We start from the raw sequence: 17,593 nt of genomic DNA, 5'->3' as shown, positions 1-17,593 counted from the left end.
ATGTGACTGGTGTGTGGTGACTGTTCGGTTTTTTAAATGCTTGTACGTGTTGCTGTAAACAGCCACAGGGTGATCTGAAAGCGCTGAGAGGCAGAGGCTGTAAATTACAGGCGTAGTTCTCCTTACAAAGAGAGCAAGCAACTTCAAGAGTCTTTGGCTTACAGCGTTTTGCATGCTCGTTCCTCCACTGCTTCTCCATTCAAGTTTCTTGTATAGGTTTGATGTAGTCTTGGTGAGTGGCTGTGAGCCTGGGGGTACTGAGCTGGCCATACCACCCTGGGAGGGTGGGATGATCTGTACCTGCCTTCAGGAACATTTTCTTCACCAGAAGGGTGCTCAGGCATTGGAACAGGCTGCCCAGGGCAGTGCTGGACTCATTGTCCCTGAAAATGTCCAAAACCCATGTAGATGAGTCCCTTAGTGACATGGTAGCGGTGGCCTTGGCAGTTCTGGGGAATGGTTGGACTTGATCTTCAAGGTCTTTTCCAACTCAGTTGATTATGATTCTGTGATTGATCCCTGCCATGCTCTGTGCTGAGGGCAGCTAGCTCACGGCCACCTCTTGCCCTCCCTCCTCTCCTGGTGGCCCCTCAGCATTGTCCTCACTGGCAGGTGCGCTTGAGGTGGCCAAGAAAGCGGATGAAGTGAAACGCAGCAAGTCTTGGAAGCCATGGCGAGGCGTGAGGGGCTCAATACACGGTTGGCTTCTACCCCAGCTCTGCGGTGAGGAGGGGGGCAGGTCCCCAGGGCCTGGGCTGCTGTGTCCTCCCTGAGGAGAGGACAGGGACCGGTCCTGGGACCACGGCGGGCAGCGCTGCTGAGGGGAGGGCGGCGGAGGGACCCCGCGGCGCGCTCCCGGCGGGTTAAACAGGGTGAGGCACTCTTTAGTCGCCGGCGGAAGCAGCCGAGCGCTGGGGCCTGCGCGATGCAACCTATAAAAGGCGTGAGGTGGCGCGGAGGTCTCGGCAGTCGGAGCTGGGGCTGGTGTGGTTTGTGTCTTCGGGGAGGTGCTGGCGGAGCGGCAGGAGCCCCAGGGAGGCGGTGACGGCCTGAGAGACCTCCGGGTGCACCTTCGTAGCGTTCTCCCCTCCAGCGGGCAGTGCGGCGGTGACGGCGACAGCCACCCCCGGAGCCGCGGGCCGCGCCTTCCCACCGCCCTGCTGGATGCTTGGCTTGGTCCCTGAGGGGGGCTGCGGCGCCGGCAGCCCCTGCTGTGGCGGGGCCATGGGGACGGGCAGTGGCAGGGCGCGGAGCCCCCTTCCCCGCTGAGAAGGCCCCTCGTCCCGGCGCCGATGCCGCACTGTCCCCTCTTCCCCGGCCCCTGAGAGACTTCCCCCCCCCCCCGCCCAGCTCTGCTCCTTCCCCGCCTTGCCCTCATGCCAGACGGAGCCCCTCGCCTCGGAGACGCCCTGCAGCAGCCCCGCCGGGCTGGGGGTTTGCGGCTGCCCCCGCGGTATGAGAGGAGCTGCTCCCGCCGCCGGGGGCAGCCAGGAGAGGGGCAGACTCCTACCCCGCCGCCGGTTGCTGTGAGGCGGCTGTAGCTGCCTTGGCTGAAGGAAGACCCCCTTTGTTTTCTCTCCCTCCCTTCTTCCTTCCCGGGGGCTTCATGCCCCGCTGAGGGATGATGGAGGTGGTGGGGGACTTTGAGTACAGCAAGAAGGACCTGATAGGACATGGAGCCTTTGCTGTGGTCTTCAAAGGTCGCCACCGCAAGGTAAATAGCAATGGGCTTTGCTCGCAGCCGGAGCGGGGCCGATTACACAACCCGGGCTGGGGTCGGGGTCGCTCCGCGGAGCTGCAGCTATCAGGAGCCCCTCCCGGTGGGTAGCGATGGTTGGGGGGTGTGTGTCCTCTGAGGGAGTTGTGTCGTGATTTGTGTGTTTGGGGAGAAATAAGAAGGAACGGGCCGGGGTGGGCTGGGTACCGGGGTTTGGGGCTGGGCCTGCCGCTGCTGCAGCCCCAGAGCTGAGCTGCCGGCTCCCGGCCTCCATAAACCTCATTTTTCTCCCGTAACAACCTATCTGCATTCCCACCTCTCCTCTCTGCTGTTTGGTAGCTCCCTCACATAACGGCGAGTGGAGAGTTGCAGCTCTGTGGGAGGCTGAGCCCTTTGTTTGTCTGAAGGTTCATGTTTATCTCGCTGGATAACGAGGGATCTAATGGAAAATTGTCTCCTTTGGGATTGGCAGAAGATCTCTTAAATTCAGAGGTGTCTGGTTTCCTGGCATGGCTTGCTAATCACTCTGGATATTCATAGTTGGTTATGGTTTCTTGCTGCTGTGAGAGTTTATTCTGGTGTTGGTGCCTAAAGTGCTCTGCTTTCCAGAAAACAACTCTTCAGATTTATCATCTTGGAGCACTGGGGCAGCACTCGCGACTTGGAGAGGCACGGGGCAGTGATTTTTGAGTTAAAGAAAGGGGAGAAAAGGAAAACAAAAACTTTAAAGGCCACTGGAGATGCTCCCACCTTACAAATAGTAAATTTATTTTTAGATAATGTATAAATAGACAATACAGAAGTTTACTTAAAAAAACAGAGGTGTTTTCTTGTGCAGTTTTCAGCTGTAGAGCTTAAGGATGAAAATGGGAAGTCCTTACAAGAGAGTGAAAGTAACTGGATCATTGAGAGAGGACTAAAAAGCAGATGCATAGCACCAATACAAAAGAAAAATAAATGGGATATGATTACCTGCTACTTCTGTTTCTTAAATGCTTTGGAACCCATGAACGTGCAGTGTAGCTGCAGCTGGATTTTAATAGCTGTCTAAGCTATTGTGGAGTGGAATAGTTCTTGATGGTGTCATGTGATGCAGTCACTGGTGGGTAGAGTAGGGGTGATCTCACAACTTTTTCTCCGGTTCTTTACTAGGTAGTTGATAGTGGTTAAAGTCAAAACCAATAGAAAACTGACAATACTTTTTTGCTTGTTTGCTTCCAGAAAACTGATTGGGAAGTAGCCATAAAGAGTATTAACAAAAAGAACTTATCAAAGTCACAAATCCTACTTGGAAAAGAAATAAAAATCTTAAAGGTATGTTAATTTGCAGTGATTTTTAAAGCTTCTTTACTTGAAAAGGAGATTTTTGCCCTAGTTCATTTCAGGTCATGGGTGGTATCACAGTATTTGCTGTTCTGCTGTTTGTTTCTTTTGTTAGTTCCAGGAGAAATTCGTAACTAAAAAGACCAAGATAAAAAAAAAGGAAAAAAAGATACTTTTTCATCTGGAAATGGTCTCAGAATGGGTTATGGGCATGATTTTGTAGTTAAAAGTAGAAAATTATAGAACCAGTCTTTGTGCTTTGCTTATTGCACAGGTAGAAAATTTGGCCCTTCAGAATGGCTGATGTGGCACCTTTCCCAGGCAGTGCATGCAACAAAAGTCATAGCTGAGGGTGAAACTTCAGTCTTTGATCTTTCCTTACCTTCTTTGCTCAAAGATGCCTTGAAAGCTAAATCACCGTGCTGAATTTAATTCCTGAAGCAGTATTCCCATTTCTGAGGTGTGTTAATTGATTCAAATGTGTAGTGTGGCTCTAATGAAGGAAAAAATGGAGCATCAGTTATTCAGTGCTGTTTTATGGGAATGTCTCCTCGGATGGTCTCTTGTCATTCTCCACTCTCTGAACTTCACCACGTCTCATTTTAGATAGTTTTGCAGTAATAATCAGTGCTGCTTTCTTTGCATGTTTCCAAGCTTCTTGAGATACATCACTGTTTTATACACTTAATATATATATGTTATATTTTAGTATATTTGTTACACATTAGAAATTGTAGTGTTTGGTATATTAGTGTGCTGCAAGTATTTAGCGAAGACACATGTTATTTTGAGCAGTTACAGTTAGTTTGAGCTGACCTGTGAATTTTATTTGGTGTTACTTGGTTTGATTTCCTTTTCATTGCAAAATGGTGCAGTTGACTTGAACCAGAGTTGGTAACTCTGCTGAGTGGGAAATGTGTGAGACTAAATTTAGTGAAGTTTTCAGTGTTCAATGAAGGATCAGTACTTCCTGTAGCAAGATGTAGAAAATAAGTTCTGCAGCCAGATGTTTTTATGACCTCTGAAGATATTGCCTAATTTCCTATTCTGTAAATATTGTCTAAACAGCCGGGATTTTCTCCAAATTCCATCATGTGGTCTAAACCAGATGCTGCTTTCCTGTGTAAAATTTGGTTCTCTTTAATTATCACCTAGCATAATAAATTTAAAAGAATAATAATAATGACAACAGGTCATTTTCATAATGCAGATATTTTGTTTTACAGGAACTTCAGCATGAGAACATTGTAGCTCTTTATGATGTCCAGGTAAAATATATTTTGATGCCTTTCCATTAAAATTTATTTATGAAAATACAATGCATACGTATGCTTACTGAGTAGAAAATTTTGAATGGCCACATATTTTGTTGCTATGATCAGTCTGGTATTTGGAAAAAGAAATTCGGTTCCCTAGCAGTGTTGGGGGAGTTGTCTTGTCTTTTAACACACTACGCACTTACTTTGTGTTGGCTCTTTCTAATAAGCAGGATGCACTGTTGGGATAGAAAGCCATGAAGAATACAGTTTACTGCCAGGCAGCACGGACAAGCGGCAGCCTGAGAAGCTCTGCAGAGGCTCTTTGTGTAGTTTGGTCCTGTCTCCAGAGGAAAAGAATCAGCTGGCTGGGCTGGGAGCTTGATCAGTGGCATTAACTAATTTCCTGAATTAGCCTAGTTTCCTTGGCCCTATAATTTAATTGGAAAGTGGGTGTTTGTGAATAATGGCTGAATACACCTGAAGGAAAACGTACTAGTAGGAGCTGATCTGGATGGTTGAAGCAAGTGACATTGAGAAGTCAACATAACTTAAAATACTATACAGAAAAGGAGTAGCATCCTTGAGGTCTCTGTAATAAGGAAATGTATTGTGTAGCTCTGTATAACAGCGAGGAAGAACTGAAGGAAGTGGAAGACCACAGTCACACCTGTATCTATTGCTGTTGTCTGTTCAAGAGGCCAGGATAAAGTATAAAAACCAAGCAGACATTTGGATATTTTCAAGTAGGAGAAATAAGAATTAAATGGCTTCATTTCGTTCATAATGTCTGCCTCTCTTTATGCCCAGGATCTTAACTGGTAAGGTGAAGGAGTTGGTTTTCTGGCCTATCCAGGGTGATGTATTCTACTTGGTAGGAAGTAGATTTTATCCTAAGGCCTGCAAGTGTTGAATAAAGCTAAATGTGATGTAGGTTATACAGCCATTTGTTCTGCTTGAATAAGAACTATGTATTTATCTCCTGGGCTCAATTCTAATCTTAAATGCAGAGTTGCATTTAAGAAAAAAAAAAAAATTAAGAACCATCCTTGGGCAGTGCACAGTTACAGGAATGGAAAACGGACATTTTTACGTTTTTCAGTATTTTCTGACTTCACACATTTGCACCCTTAAAGGTTTTCAGCTTATGTGTAGATATGTATCTGTAGCTATAGAAATCTGTGTTCACATGACACATGCATGGCAGGCTCAGGTTTTGCTGTGTATAGTGCTGCAGGACGTGTACTAAATTCTTTTGGCTTTGCTACATGAACACCAGTTTTGTACCATCAGAACTTCCCATTTGGATGTGTAGACTCTTCTCTCTCCTGGGTCTTCAGAGCTGAGGACTTCATGTGATATGAGCTGCTCTGAGAGGGAAAGTGCAGGTTTACCTGACTATTGCTAATTGGAAATAATCTCTCAGCATCCTAAATTTAGTATATCCAGACATCTTAAAAGAAGCTTGAATTGTTGACTGAGGGCGTTGGTGTGTGAGTAAGCAGCTGAATTTCAGATTTATCATTTACAGTTATTTATATGTAAGCATTACTTTCCAAGCTTTGCACTGCAGGTAGTTGACTAGGTATGTATTTTGGTGATTTAACATTGTGTGTCTTCTAAGCCTTGGAAAGGCTCTTTCTTCTTTTGATCTACCCATAGAGCATCCACAAGGGAAGAGAGGGCAGAGCTGTACACTTGTCTGTGGTTTCTTTACCTAAAGGTTATTTATAAACATAACTTCTATGCTTCTCAGCCACAGGTTTGTGTGGCTGCAGAGTGACAGGACTTCTTGAATGATCAGTCCTGTGCTCTTCATTTGAGAAGGTAATGTTGCTGCTTGTCACTGACTGTTGCATTTAAATAAAATCAGCAGTTGAAGAGAAGGGAAAACCTGTGTCTCATACCTTGGGCGTATTTCAGACATGTTAATGGAAAACATAAAGCCTGGCAGTATGATGCTACATCTATAGAAGAAATTGCTTTACAAAATATGATCTGAAGAATGTGACACTTGCACAAGTAAGCTTTTCCCGTCCTGCACAGGGCTGTGTTTGTGAAATATTATCCATCATTAACTTGTATGATTACATTAATTTATAACCCAGCAAGAATGAACACTATGCAAGCCATTTACATGTCTACTAGGCTGTTACACCTACTAATTTTCTTCAGCATTTCATGTTCTAGCATGTACTGCCCTTTTGTGTTTGCCATAATACTGTGGACATGCTGATATAGTACAGCAGATAAGACTTTAGGATTTCAAGCAATTTTTAAGTTGCAGAAGCTACTTTTTTTTGCCTCAGTGCTGGAGCCAGTGGAGTCTGTCACAGTAGGAAGATCTCAGTATGACTGGGAGTCTTGTTTTATTTTTGTAGTTCTATTGGTCTGAAGTTTTCCTTAACCTTAGACAGTTTGAAGTAAGAAAAAGCTCATGTTTCAGACGTACTGTTTGGCAAACCATTTAGCTGAATAATCCAAGAACTGGTTGTTGCACCGAGTTTCCAGATAGAAAAGATGGTGTGAAATGTAAGTGGCAAAACTAAATAAAAATGTGTAAATTAATTGCAATGAAGAAGAAATATTTTTACATCTCATAATAGTAAATGGAATTATTTGTACTTAATGGCAGTACTTTTGAGATTAAAACTGTATCCCTGCATAGCAATGTGGAATATATCTTTTGAGAATGAAAGGGTAGTTGTTATTTTACATATTGCAAAAGACTTAATTTGGAATTGTTTTCACGGGGGGTAGGTTCCTTCTCTTTCATCTGTTTGTTTATATGAACATTTATCAGTGTAATAAAGAGACATATGCTATTAGGTTTTAATTAGATCTAAGGAGAATTTGTGAACCATTCTGTGGAGAGTATATGAATATTTTAAAAGCTTCTATATGTTGCTGTTGCTTCAGCTCCTATGAACACTATTTTGATAGGTTACTTGGTGTGTACAGGGTGCTCTGAGATAAATTACTAGAAATGCCATTCATCCAAAGACACACCCAAATGAACTGGTGTGTGCATTGGTTGGCATCAAAATCTTTTGTTCTGGTGCCAGCACAATAATTGCCCTTGATTTCTGTGAGGTGTTTACATGCAACACTGGCAGGTTTGATCTGCAGTTTAGCATTTGATGTGAGCAGAGAAGCACTGCATACCATTGTTGCTTGTGCCGTCTCAGAAGGCTGGGGATCTGCACACCTGGGTGTGGAGACCATTGGTTCTAAGCATGAAGACATTTGTGCATATAAACTTAAGTATGAACTCTTCATCTGTGAGAGGCAGATGTTTTGCAGCAGTAGGGCTCTGAAAGATAAATATAAGCAGCTCACCTCTAAATGCGAGATTAATTTTTTCGCAAAGTGAAATGCCTAAAACACCCCAGGCTATAATCGATGGATAGCAAGACGTAACCTGTTGAGACCTATTTTTATTTATCTTCTTGATCAAGACTTTGGTAGTCTTTTTTTTTCAAGAAAAAAAAAAAAATCCTGTATCTCTCAAATGGCATAAGAGTGCAGCTCTTTTCCCTTGGTGGTGTTGTGGGATGTCATTCATCCTGCAAAAAAAGATTGATCTTGGATCCTGTTAATTGAGGAAATGGAGCCCACTGTTTCTCAAAAACAAAAAGAACCTAAAAGAACCTCTAACTCACCAGCATGAAGTACTTTGAGGTCCTTGAATAAAGTATTATACTGAAGTATGAAGGTATCAGTGAGTTATTTGGAATGTGCTATAGTTAGGACATGAATTTACAGTTTTGTGCCGTTCATGATCCCAAGTGTGTGCTGGGTAGAACTAATCTCTCACACAGTGCCGGACAGCGCCTGTTTTAGCGAATAATTTAATTCAAAACCTCTTTTGAATGTCAGCAATCAGAATGAAAGCTGTAACTTACCTTGGAGATAGCATTTTAGAATGAATTAATGTCTCCACTGTATGGAGTCTGAAGTTTGCTATTTGAACAGTAGTTTGAGGATAACTAATTTCTAGTGTGTTAGTGGAGAAACAGTATCTGAACAGAAATTGTTTCTTGCCTTAGCTTGTTGCTACATAGCAGACAAAATAACTGCATCTGCTTCTGCTGTCTTTGACAGCAGTGAAACCTATGAGAGCAAATCCAGTGGTCCTTCTGGTACCTGCATCTCAGCCTTTACTTATACACAGGTACCTCTGAGTTCTTGGGATGCTGTGGAACAAACTATACTATCTGTACCTGTTGTTTTACCAGTGGGAATTAAATCTTGCTGTTTGGTTTAACCAAGGACTCCAGTTGGTCTGCTAGGATTGCATGTTTCTTGAGTCATTTGCTTCAAGTGTTCTGGTGTGTGCTCTTGTTTTTGGTATCTCACAGCTTTGATTGCCTCCATACTTTCATCATAGCTGTTTCTGAACTGTTGTCTTTTGAAAGAGGACATCTTAGTATATTTTTATTTTCCCTCAGCTCTGTAAGTCCACTGTGTTTGCCAGTATCCATCCTCACTGTGTGTGGAAATAGTCATGTGAAAACATGCTGTTCAGACAAGTTTTCAGGCAAAAAGAAAAATCCTGCCCTGTAGAAATAGTAAAGATTTTGAAATACTACCTGGCAGCTGATGCTAGCTGGAAGGTTGGTTGCGACAATATTGGGCTGCAAGGAATGACGCCAGTGTAGGCGTTCAAGGTTAGGGACAACCAGTTGGAATTTGATTTGGCCACCAGAACCAAAGAGTTGGAATTACTACATAGTCCTTAGCTTACCCACTGTGCCTAGATGCTGTAATTTGTATTTCAAAACTGTTTCAGATTATCTTCTAGTATGTGAGTGTGGTAAATGTTTAGTGTGCTGTCAACAGTTTTGCCTTTTTTTTTGTGTTGTGCAGCAGGCCAGTCTCTTTCACTACCTCCCATATGTGTTAGTTAAGTACAATGTTTCACATAACAGAAAATGAATGATTGGCTATTGTGGTACATTTCTCCATGGCTGATTGCTCTTTTATGTAAATAATTGGCAGCATGCATGCTATTTGAATCCTACAGGCACATGTCAAATGACATTTAGTCTAAGACTTAACATTTAGTCACAACTGACAAAATGTTCAGTCCTTTGCATTATGGGAGCTGAACATGGTAGAAGTTGCTGCTGTGGTGCACACAGAAAGTAAACAGAGTATCTGTAATACAGTAAGAAACAGCCCTAAAAAGATCTGGGCCAGTCATTTTTTCACTAAATCATTAGAATTTCTGCCAAATCAATTTAAGGGGGGGGGGGGAAGAAAACCAGACAAAAAACCCAGAAAACAAACCCCACAACCAAAAAAATAAAATCAAAAAAGCTCCAAAAACAAAGCCCAAATTAACACATCAGAAAATCAGTTGGATAACAGCAGTGCACAAGCCTTCAGGTTAACTCTCATGAACTCCAGCTAACCAGAATCTACAGGCCTCAAACAGAAGCATATTAACTGTTTATTTGCCACAGTTTCAGCTTTGGCAGCTCACCAAGAGCTCCCTGCAGACTTTCAACTTGTTCTAAAAGAGGACTTTCTAACCCAAAAGAAATCTAGAGTATGTTTCTGCCAGTACACCAGAGTTCTAGCAACAGCTGTCAGAAGTAACCATGCATGTTTTGACTTCTTTTTCGATTAATGGCTTTAAAATGGAACTGCTGTGCTGAGCCTGTGCTTTGGATTGGAACTTCACATCCCCTGAGACTACTGGGATTAAAACAGAGCAAATTTTGGCAAATATGTTGCCTCTTAATCCCTTTCTATTAGGTTTATCTGTAAGCTTTCAGAATTGTAAAATGTTTCCCTATTAACCTTTGTCATCTTTTACTTCAATTTAGAAGTTCAAACCTAGATTCAGAATAGGGAGCAAAAATGGGTTTTGTCAAGAAAATTTCAAGCAACAAAGCAAGGCATGCTGGGCAAAACTGTTCTGTAATTGTTGCAACACAGCATACATTTGTTTTGCTTCATTGTTTTTCCAGGTAGAAGTGTAGGCGAGAATAACTCCAGCTGCAGTAATTTTATGATCTGTGTATCGATGTAAATATTCAAAAGCTTATTTCAAGAAGCAGTTTAGAACAGCTTGCTAGGTCAGCTTTATTCCTGCACGATAGGTCTGAAACATGCTGATTTACTAGTCTTTTTTGAGCACTTTGCTTAGCAAGTCAACAGCAGTCACAAGTCTAGGGAATGATAATAGGGATAGGCTTAGTTTTCAGCATAATAATTTAGGAGGGAAATGTATGTCTACAGAATTAACTTGTGTCTTCTGAGTGTATTCCCAAAATGGAGATCACATTCACAGTCAGGCTGGCCAAGAACTGTAATGCAAAATCTGAGGGATGAACACTTCAGCTGTTGTGAACTAACATTTGCATTGGTGGGATATTGAAAAGTGTTTGGTTATGTGTTAAAGTTGAGATGAGATGTGACTGGGGAGCTTGGTGCCAGGAATGTGCCAAATATTACTTTAGCAATACAAATGAGGAAGGACTTTTGACTGGTCTGGGACAATCTCTTTGTCAAACCTCTAATCTCCTCTGATTTAGTAAAAAAGAATTATCCAAGCTACAAAAGGAAACACTCTAATTCTTAGTATGACTTTAACCAAGTGACTTGCTTGATTACTTTAAATCAAGAATATTGGTCAAAATAAGATGAATGATTCTACTGGGGGGAAGTCTAGTGGCTTTCTTTAAGCAGGTGAGGGTTAGTACAGCAGGACAAATCATCAACTCCATGTTTCTGAAGAGAGCAGTTTGATTTGAAAGGACTTTCCAGGGGAATCCAGAAAACACATTCTCTTAGTTTTGAGATGAATGAACGTCTGTTGTGAGCCGAGCATTACATACTGCCATAAGCTGCTGGTTTTGTACAGAGACTGTTGTGTAGTGGAGGCACTGACGCTGTGGAACATCTATTTCTGATTCATGGGATTGCTATGTTTGGGTGGAAATCCATTAGCTGGGGTTCTTTCTTGTCACTGGAAAACAGGCAGTTTCCATGCTTCTTAGCTGCATTATTCTTTTACATATCACAGTTGTCCTTTAAGTGACATGCTCTGCAGTTGGCAGAGTTTTTAGTTCAATAAACGGGGATCTCAGAGTTGTTGTTTGTCATCCTTGGGGTTCCTTAAAAAGAGTGAGTTTCTGTCTTGTGAGATGTTGCAAAGGAACTATGTAGAAAGAAACAACATTTATCATTACATATTTTCAGTAATTTACAGAACAAGTAGTTATCCTTTTTTTGCTTTAATGTATACACTTTAGGTTTTGGGGCATTTATAGGATTGCAAATTATGGTTTGCATTGGTCACAGCTGTTACAGAAACATTGAACAATTGGGACTTCTGAAATGTGATCTACTCCTGCTTTAATAGTCTGTATTGGTTGGAGTTTGCCTTTCATTCCCGACAGGTTTGACTAATGTTCCTAGAAACTTGCTTTCTTTGAGGCTAATTTCCAGATGTAAACAGATCTGTAATGTCCTTGATACTCTGAGCTGGAAAGAACCTCAAATGCATTTCTGTAACACAGACAAGAGTGGCTAAACTAAATGCTTCCTGAAAGCGAAGCAGCCTAATAGAGTGTTGAATTAACCTTAAAACAGCCAGTTCATCTTGAACTGAACTTGGTACAGTTATCTGTAGTGATACCTGTATCTGTGATGGTTTGGTAGAAATCTGCTTTAATGGATTGTGCCATCCGTGTGCTGTATGTGATAGTTGAGGTCTTTGGTTTCCTTCACCTGGGCCTATGGGCCCATTTTTTCTTTATTTTTCTTTCCAAGCTTCCTAGTCTGATCTGTTAGTGAGCCCTTGAAAATGGTACTCTTGTGCTAGTTCTTGCCAGGTCAGCCAAAGCGAACATGTACTGAAGCTTTAACACAAGCACTGAGAAAGGTGACTTAAGTTCACAGCTTTTGTTTTGCCATGCAGTGTCCCTTTTGACTTTCTTTTTGTCACTAGTTAGCAGAATACAGTCAGACTGACTACATTTCCACTTTGAGCTGGGGTATATGCCTGGCCTTGTGTGTTTTGCTGTCTTGGTATTTTACTTCAACTGTCTTAAAAACATATTTTCCCACAAACTGTCAATCCTTTGTTTATTTTTAAACTGAAAGGGAGGTAACATACCATGCAACTAAAACCATCATCCTGTTTATTGTATGTCCTTATGTTTCCTTCTGCTTCTCTTTGTGTTCTTGCTGTCTTAATCAGTCAGCTCACAGGGAAAAAATGCTTTTAGTTTATAAAAGGTCTCTGAGTGTTCTCAACTTTGTTTTGTTGCCAGCTGTAGGCGCAACAAAACTTATATGCAGGAGGCTTTGTGGAAAATGATGTTGGTTATTGGCATAGACAGGTAGGCTCCTTCTTGCCTCACACAAAATAAGTAGTTGTAAAAAAGGTGAATGTTCTTGTTAGGGTCAGGTTTAAGCACAGATATTTTTACTGCATTTTTGTGGCATGTGTAGATAATTTACAGTAGAAGTTGGCTAATCTGTCTTTCAGTAACTTTTACCCAGTTGCAAGAGAGGGAATTCAGGTTGCAAACAGGTTAGGTCAAAGGAGGTCAGCGCTTTGGAAAATCTCAGTAGGGCTGCCATAACAAATTGCACCTTTGCCATAAGGCATTTAGATCCGTGGCAGGGACGCGCTTCTGCCAGTGGCTTTCTGAGGGAGATACTTTGCAGAAGTATGCATGACTCCTGAAGTAATTATACTGCAAAATAGTATTTGGGTTTATTCCAGACGGTTAACTGCGCTGTGATTTCTGACTGGCCTTTGGCCTGTCAGATGGGAGAACCAAAGCTTGTTTTACCCAGAAGCAAGGAATGTAACTTTGGATTTCCTCCTTAGAAAGCTGGTTATCATAGCCACATTGTCTTGCTTATGGTTTGTAACTCTGTCCAGCATTTGTGACTAAATATTACTGGCAGTTGAAAGCTGAGGGAGTGACATACAGCGGAAACTGATGTTACTTACTGTATGATGCTCTTTCAAATGATAGCTTTAGTCTTCAGGATATTTGTTGCCTGGTAGTTTCTTTTTACAAATGCTAATGTTTTTGAAAAGGCATAGTATTTAATAGTAGGGAATGTATGTATCTGCTACCCTCTAAAACAGTGACTTTAACATGAGGTGTCTCAGTTGATTGAAAAAAATTTCATGTTACACTTGGTTAATGCAGGTGCTGAAGGCTTTGTCTTGTCATATTCTTAAATGGGATTTGTTCTTCTTCTCTTTCAGGAAATGCCCAATTCTGTCTTCTTGGTAATGGAGGTATATGTTAACATACATGTTTCTTTCTGGCTGATTATAAAGGTGTTTTTTAGACAAAATGTCTTTGCACAGCTGCAAAAGAACCATGACTCGTTAAAGCAAGTAGTTCTGAAAACTAGATTATTTACTTCCTATGCACTGCTAAATTAGCAGCGTTTGTTCCATAAAGTATTCCATTTAATGTTCTGATATTAGAAGTATTGATGAAGTGTTACATCTCAAATTATTAATTACAGATAATTGACAAAACAATTTTAAGGCAAGCAGCTGAAAGAGATATTTCCATTTTCATTGAATGATTACAAAATAAAAAATACAATGAAAGTTTCAGTATTTGTGTTTTGAATAAAAACCTTTCTTTTTAACAGTACTGCAATGGTGGGGATTTGGCAGATTACTTACAAGGTAATTGATCACTATATTTCCCTATTCAGAAGCTGTTGCATTACATGCTTATATTCTATATTCCTGTAATCTACTGATGTTTCTCTTAAGATATTTTGGCTTGTCTTTTAAATATATTTCTGTTCATGAAATGTCTATAATACCACAATGCATGTTCACTCTGGTGTGATTTCTCAAGTCCCCTCTTCATAAATTCACCAGGAATCTGTTGAGTGTTTTATTCAGTCGAGGTCAGCAGCAGAGTGCTGTTTGTGTTTGTGTGCCACCCTGGTAACTTGAAAACTAAATTTTGAAGCTGCAGGGAGCCATAAGGTTTTTGCATTTGCTTAAAAATAGTGTGTTTAAATACCACTCATAATTGAAATTCAAACCCACAATGTAGCAATGAAGGTGAATAAAATAATGCACAAGCAGAAACTGCTTTTGCCACTGCTTTTGAAACAGTTGAATTTAATATTTCCTTATTTGTAAATGAGAGAGAAGATGTAACTAATGGAGAGAGGAGAGGAGAGGAGAGGAGAGGAGAGGAGAGGAGAGGAGAGGAGAGGAGAGGAGAGGAGAGGAGAGGAGAGGAGAGGAGAGAGAGAGGAGAGGAGAGGAGAGGAGAGGAGAGGAGAGGAGAGGAGAGGAGAGGAGAGGAGAGGAGAGGAGAGGAGAGGAGAGGAGAGGAGAGGAGAGGAGAGGAGAGGAGAGGAGAGGAGAGGAGAGGAGAGGAGAGGAGAGGAGAGGAGAGGCTGCGTGGAGACCTCATAGCAGCCTTCCAGTATCTGAAGGGGGCCTATAGGGATGCTGGAGAGAGACTCTTCATTAGAGACTGTAGTGATAGGACAAGGGGTGACGGGTTAAAATTTAAACAGGGGAAGTTTAGATTGGATATAAGGAGGAAATTCTTTCCTGTTAGGGTGGTGAGGCACTGGAATAGATTGCCCAGGGAGGTTGTGAATGCTCCATCCCTGGCAGTGTTCAAGACCAGGTTGGACAAGGCCTTGGGTGATACGATTTAGCGTAAGGTGTCCCTGCCCATGGCAGGGGGGTTGGAATTAGATAATCTTAAGGTCCTTTCCAACCCTAATTATTCTATGATTTTATAAATAGCATGCGGAAAAATATGTGGGTTTCTATTACTAAAGTTGTGTTTTGGGGGCTGCTCCCAGTGTTTTGATTCTACCTGCTTTCTTTTCCAAGATCTGCACTTAGAAATACTGAATTACTTATAACACTCTCTACAAAGAGGCACTTCTGGTTTAGAAGTGATTTTGCCCTTCAGTGTGGCTCTGCCCAAAGGGAAGACACAAGTTATAGAATCATGACAAATCAGTTCTTATTCCAAACAAAATTTTGAGCAGAGATAGTAACCTTCCTATTTTTCTTGATGAAAATATTCTTCTACTTGCCTTTGTATCTCAGTATGTTGAAGGAATCTGTCTGTGAACAGCTATTGTTATGGTAACTGTGCATATTAAAAGCCTAATTCACTTCTCTTAAAATCCTTTGAAAGACTCGTACAGTATAATCCAGCTCCTGTGTTCAGTACTTTTTCATACCGCAGAGTGAGGTAATAACTTCTGAGGAGACTTTCAAAAATACATCGTATTCTTCTTCCAAATAAATTTTATCATGGATGAAATTTTGTTTAGCAGAGTGGTTATTTGCATCCCCATAATAATTTTTTAAAGAACAGGTTTTGTGGCTTCGGGTTGTAACAAGACTGTAGATACATTTAATGTGCTAAACTGTGAAGTTCTTTTATTTTCTTGGCTCCTTTGCCTTTTTGGTAAGTTTAGGATTTAATGGTGATTCAGAGGCTTTTTAATTATTATGCTACAATGTTGAATAAACTGTTATAAACCCAGATCATTGAGTAGTGTAACTAGTGTAAGACTATGGAGATGTGTATGTTGTTAGGAGTATATACCTGTATAAGAAAACACTGAAGACTGGAATGTTCTGAATGTAATTCACTATGGGTTGATTGTCTTCATTGTTCTCACAGTCAATCACTGTGAAGTTTATTGCTTTTTGCCCAAAGATAATGATACTTATTTTCTCATCTGTTAATGTGTATGTTTTATTACCAGCTAAAGGAACTCTTAGTGAAGACACCATCCGTGTGTTCCTCCAGCAGATTGCAGCAGCAATGCGCATTCTGCACAGTAAAGGAATCATTCACAGGGATCTTAAACCACAGAATATTTTGTTGTCTTACGCCAGTCGTAGGAAGTCAAGTGTCAGTGGGATACGTATTAAAATAGGTAAATATGCTTTTCTCTGATGTAATGGTGAATTATCACTGTTGGATTGTTTTCCTGCTCTGAAGTGTCTTTGTACTGAAAGCACAGAGGGTGTACTGGATATGGTGTGTATTAAATTTATGCAAATCAGGCAGTAAGTCTAGAATGATGAGCTTTATGCTGTAATACAGATTCTCAGTATAAGAAAGATGGAGTCATAAAGACCTTTTTGAGTAAATCTGCAGGAAAAAGAAACCTATTTAGCTGATGTTTCTAGTATTAAGCTGTTTTAATTGGATGTAAATCTGTAACCTTTGAAACTTTGAGTAGCCTTTAGTCCATTTCAATGTGTATGCATGCAGGAATCCAGTCTCAGTTCCAGCTTTGGGTGTTTTTGTGGTAGACCCTCCTAAGGGTTATTTGAGAAGTTTAGAAATGCAGGTTTTGACCTATTTTTGACAGAAGAAGGTTTGGCATTGTAAATGGGGGGAGATGTCAGTTGTTCAGGATACTACCAAACTCCTCTTCAGAGGACACTTAGGGCATTTTAACCTCTCGTTGTCTGTTAAAATGTCTGTTTAAAAACACCTTGTTTTAAACAAGTTTACTTTCTGTGCTTTTGCTCAGCTGAAATCTGAGGTCTGTTCCAACTCAGTCCATCTTCTGAGCAGCACAGAGGAGACAAAACTTCTTTCTTCCCTTGCTGTCCTTCCTTGATAGTTTCAGATGCTTTTGCCTACGTGGAAAATGCAGGCACTGGAAACTTGCCTTCTTAAACTTCTACCTGATGTGATTTCACTGGAGCAGATTATATATTCATCACTCTTAATGAACCATTTATATTTAGCCGCTGACTTTAATCCTTTCCTGCTGACGCCAGACAGCATTCTCTGCAGCTGGGAGATGGTGGAACAGCAGTTTGTGCAAACTATGCCACTGCTGTTTCTTGGCTTGCTCTTTGGAAGATAATACATTATTCTTTCAGTGGAACATAGATTTTACTGTTCCATGTAGTTAGCTATGTATTATACGTGTCTTTTTTCTCTCTAGCTGGTAATTGTAGCAGATTTCAGTAAGACAGACAATTTTTAGACTCTAAAAATCTGAAAATTCTCTTTCTTTTCATTGACAAATGTGTTTCTTTATGTAGCTGACTTTGGTTTTGCTCGTTATCTGCATAGCAACATGATGGCTGCAACTCTGTGTGGTTCCCCTATGTATATGGTAGGTGACAGTGTATTTCAGATTATGTTGCTTATCTCAAACATTTTCCTACTAGAACAGAATAATCTACTGCTTGCAGATTGGCAAATACCTAATACTGCTTCAGAAGTATTGGGGTCAGCATGCAGTTCACCTTCCCATAGTTTTAGTAGCGCCTGTT

At 41.2% G+C, this 17,593-nt stretch overlaps 1 protein-coding gene across 2 annotated transcripts in view; it reads left to right on the top strand.

Annotated features, from left to right (window-relative positions):
* The first annotated feature begins 1,202 nt into the window (after positions 1-1,202).
* The window catches only part of ULK2 (unc-51 like autophagy activating kinase 2), a 40,330-nt gene continuing 23,939 nt past the window's right edge, over positions 1,203-17,593 (top strand). Inside the window, exons 1-7 of one of the 2 annotated variants that reach the window (XM_062623487.1) lie at positions 1,203-1,714; positions 2,939-3,031; positions 4,267-4,308; positions 13,541-13,573; positions 13,942-13,978; positions 16,057-16,230; positions 17,360-17,433. In XM_062623487.1, the coding sequence (XP_062479471.1) occupies positions 1,622-1,714; positions 2,939-3,031; positions 4,267-4,308; positions 13,541-13,573; positions 13,942-13,978; positions 16,057-16,230; positions 17,360-17,433 (546 nt within the window). In that variant the 5' untranslated portion in view covers positions 1,203-1,621. The remainder of the gene's footprint in view (positions 1,715-2,938; positions 3,032-4,266; positions 4,309-13,540; positions 13,574-13,941; positions 13,979-16,056; positions 16,231-17,359; positions 17,434-17,593) is intronic. The other variant, XM_062623486.1, reaches the window with a different exon arrangement.

Source organism: Pezoporus occidentalis, unplaced genomic scaffold, assembly GCF_034315485.1.
Source record: "Pezoporus occidentalis ecotype Australia unplaced genomic scaffold, CSIRO_AGI_Poc_V1 ctg253, whole genome shotgun sequence".
NCBI classification, from domain to species: domain Eukaryota; kingdom Metazoa; phylum Chordata; class Aves; order Psittaciformes; family Psittacidae; genus Pezoporus; species Pezoporus occidentalis.
This window is presented reverse-complemented; position numbering and strand designations above follow the sequence as displayed.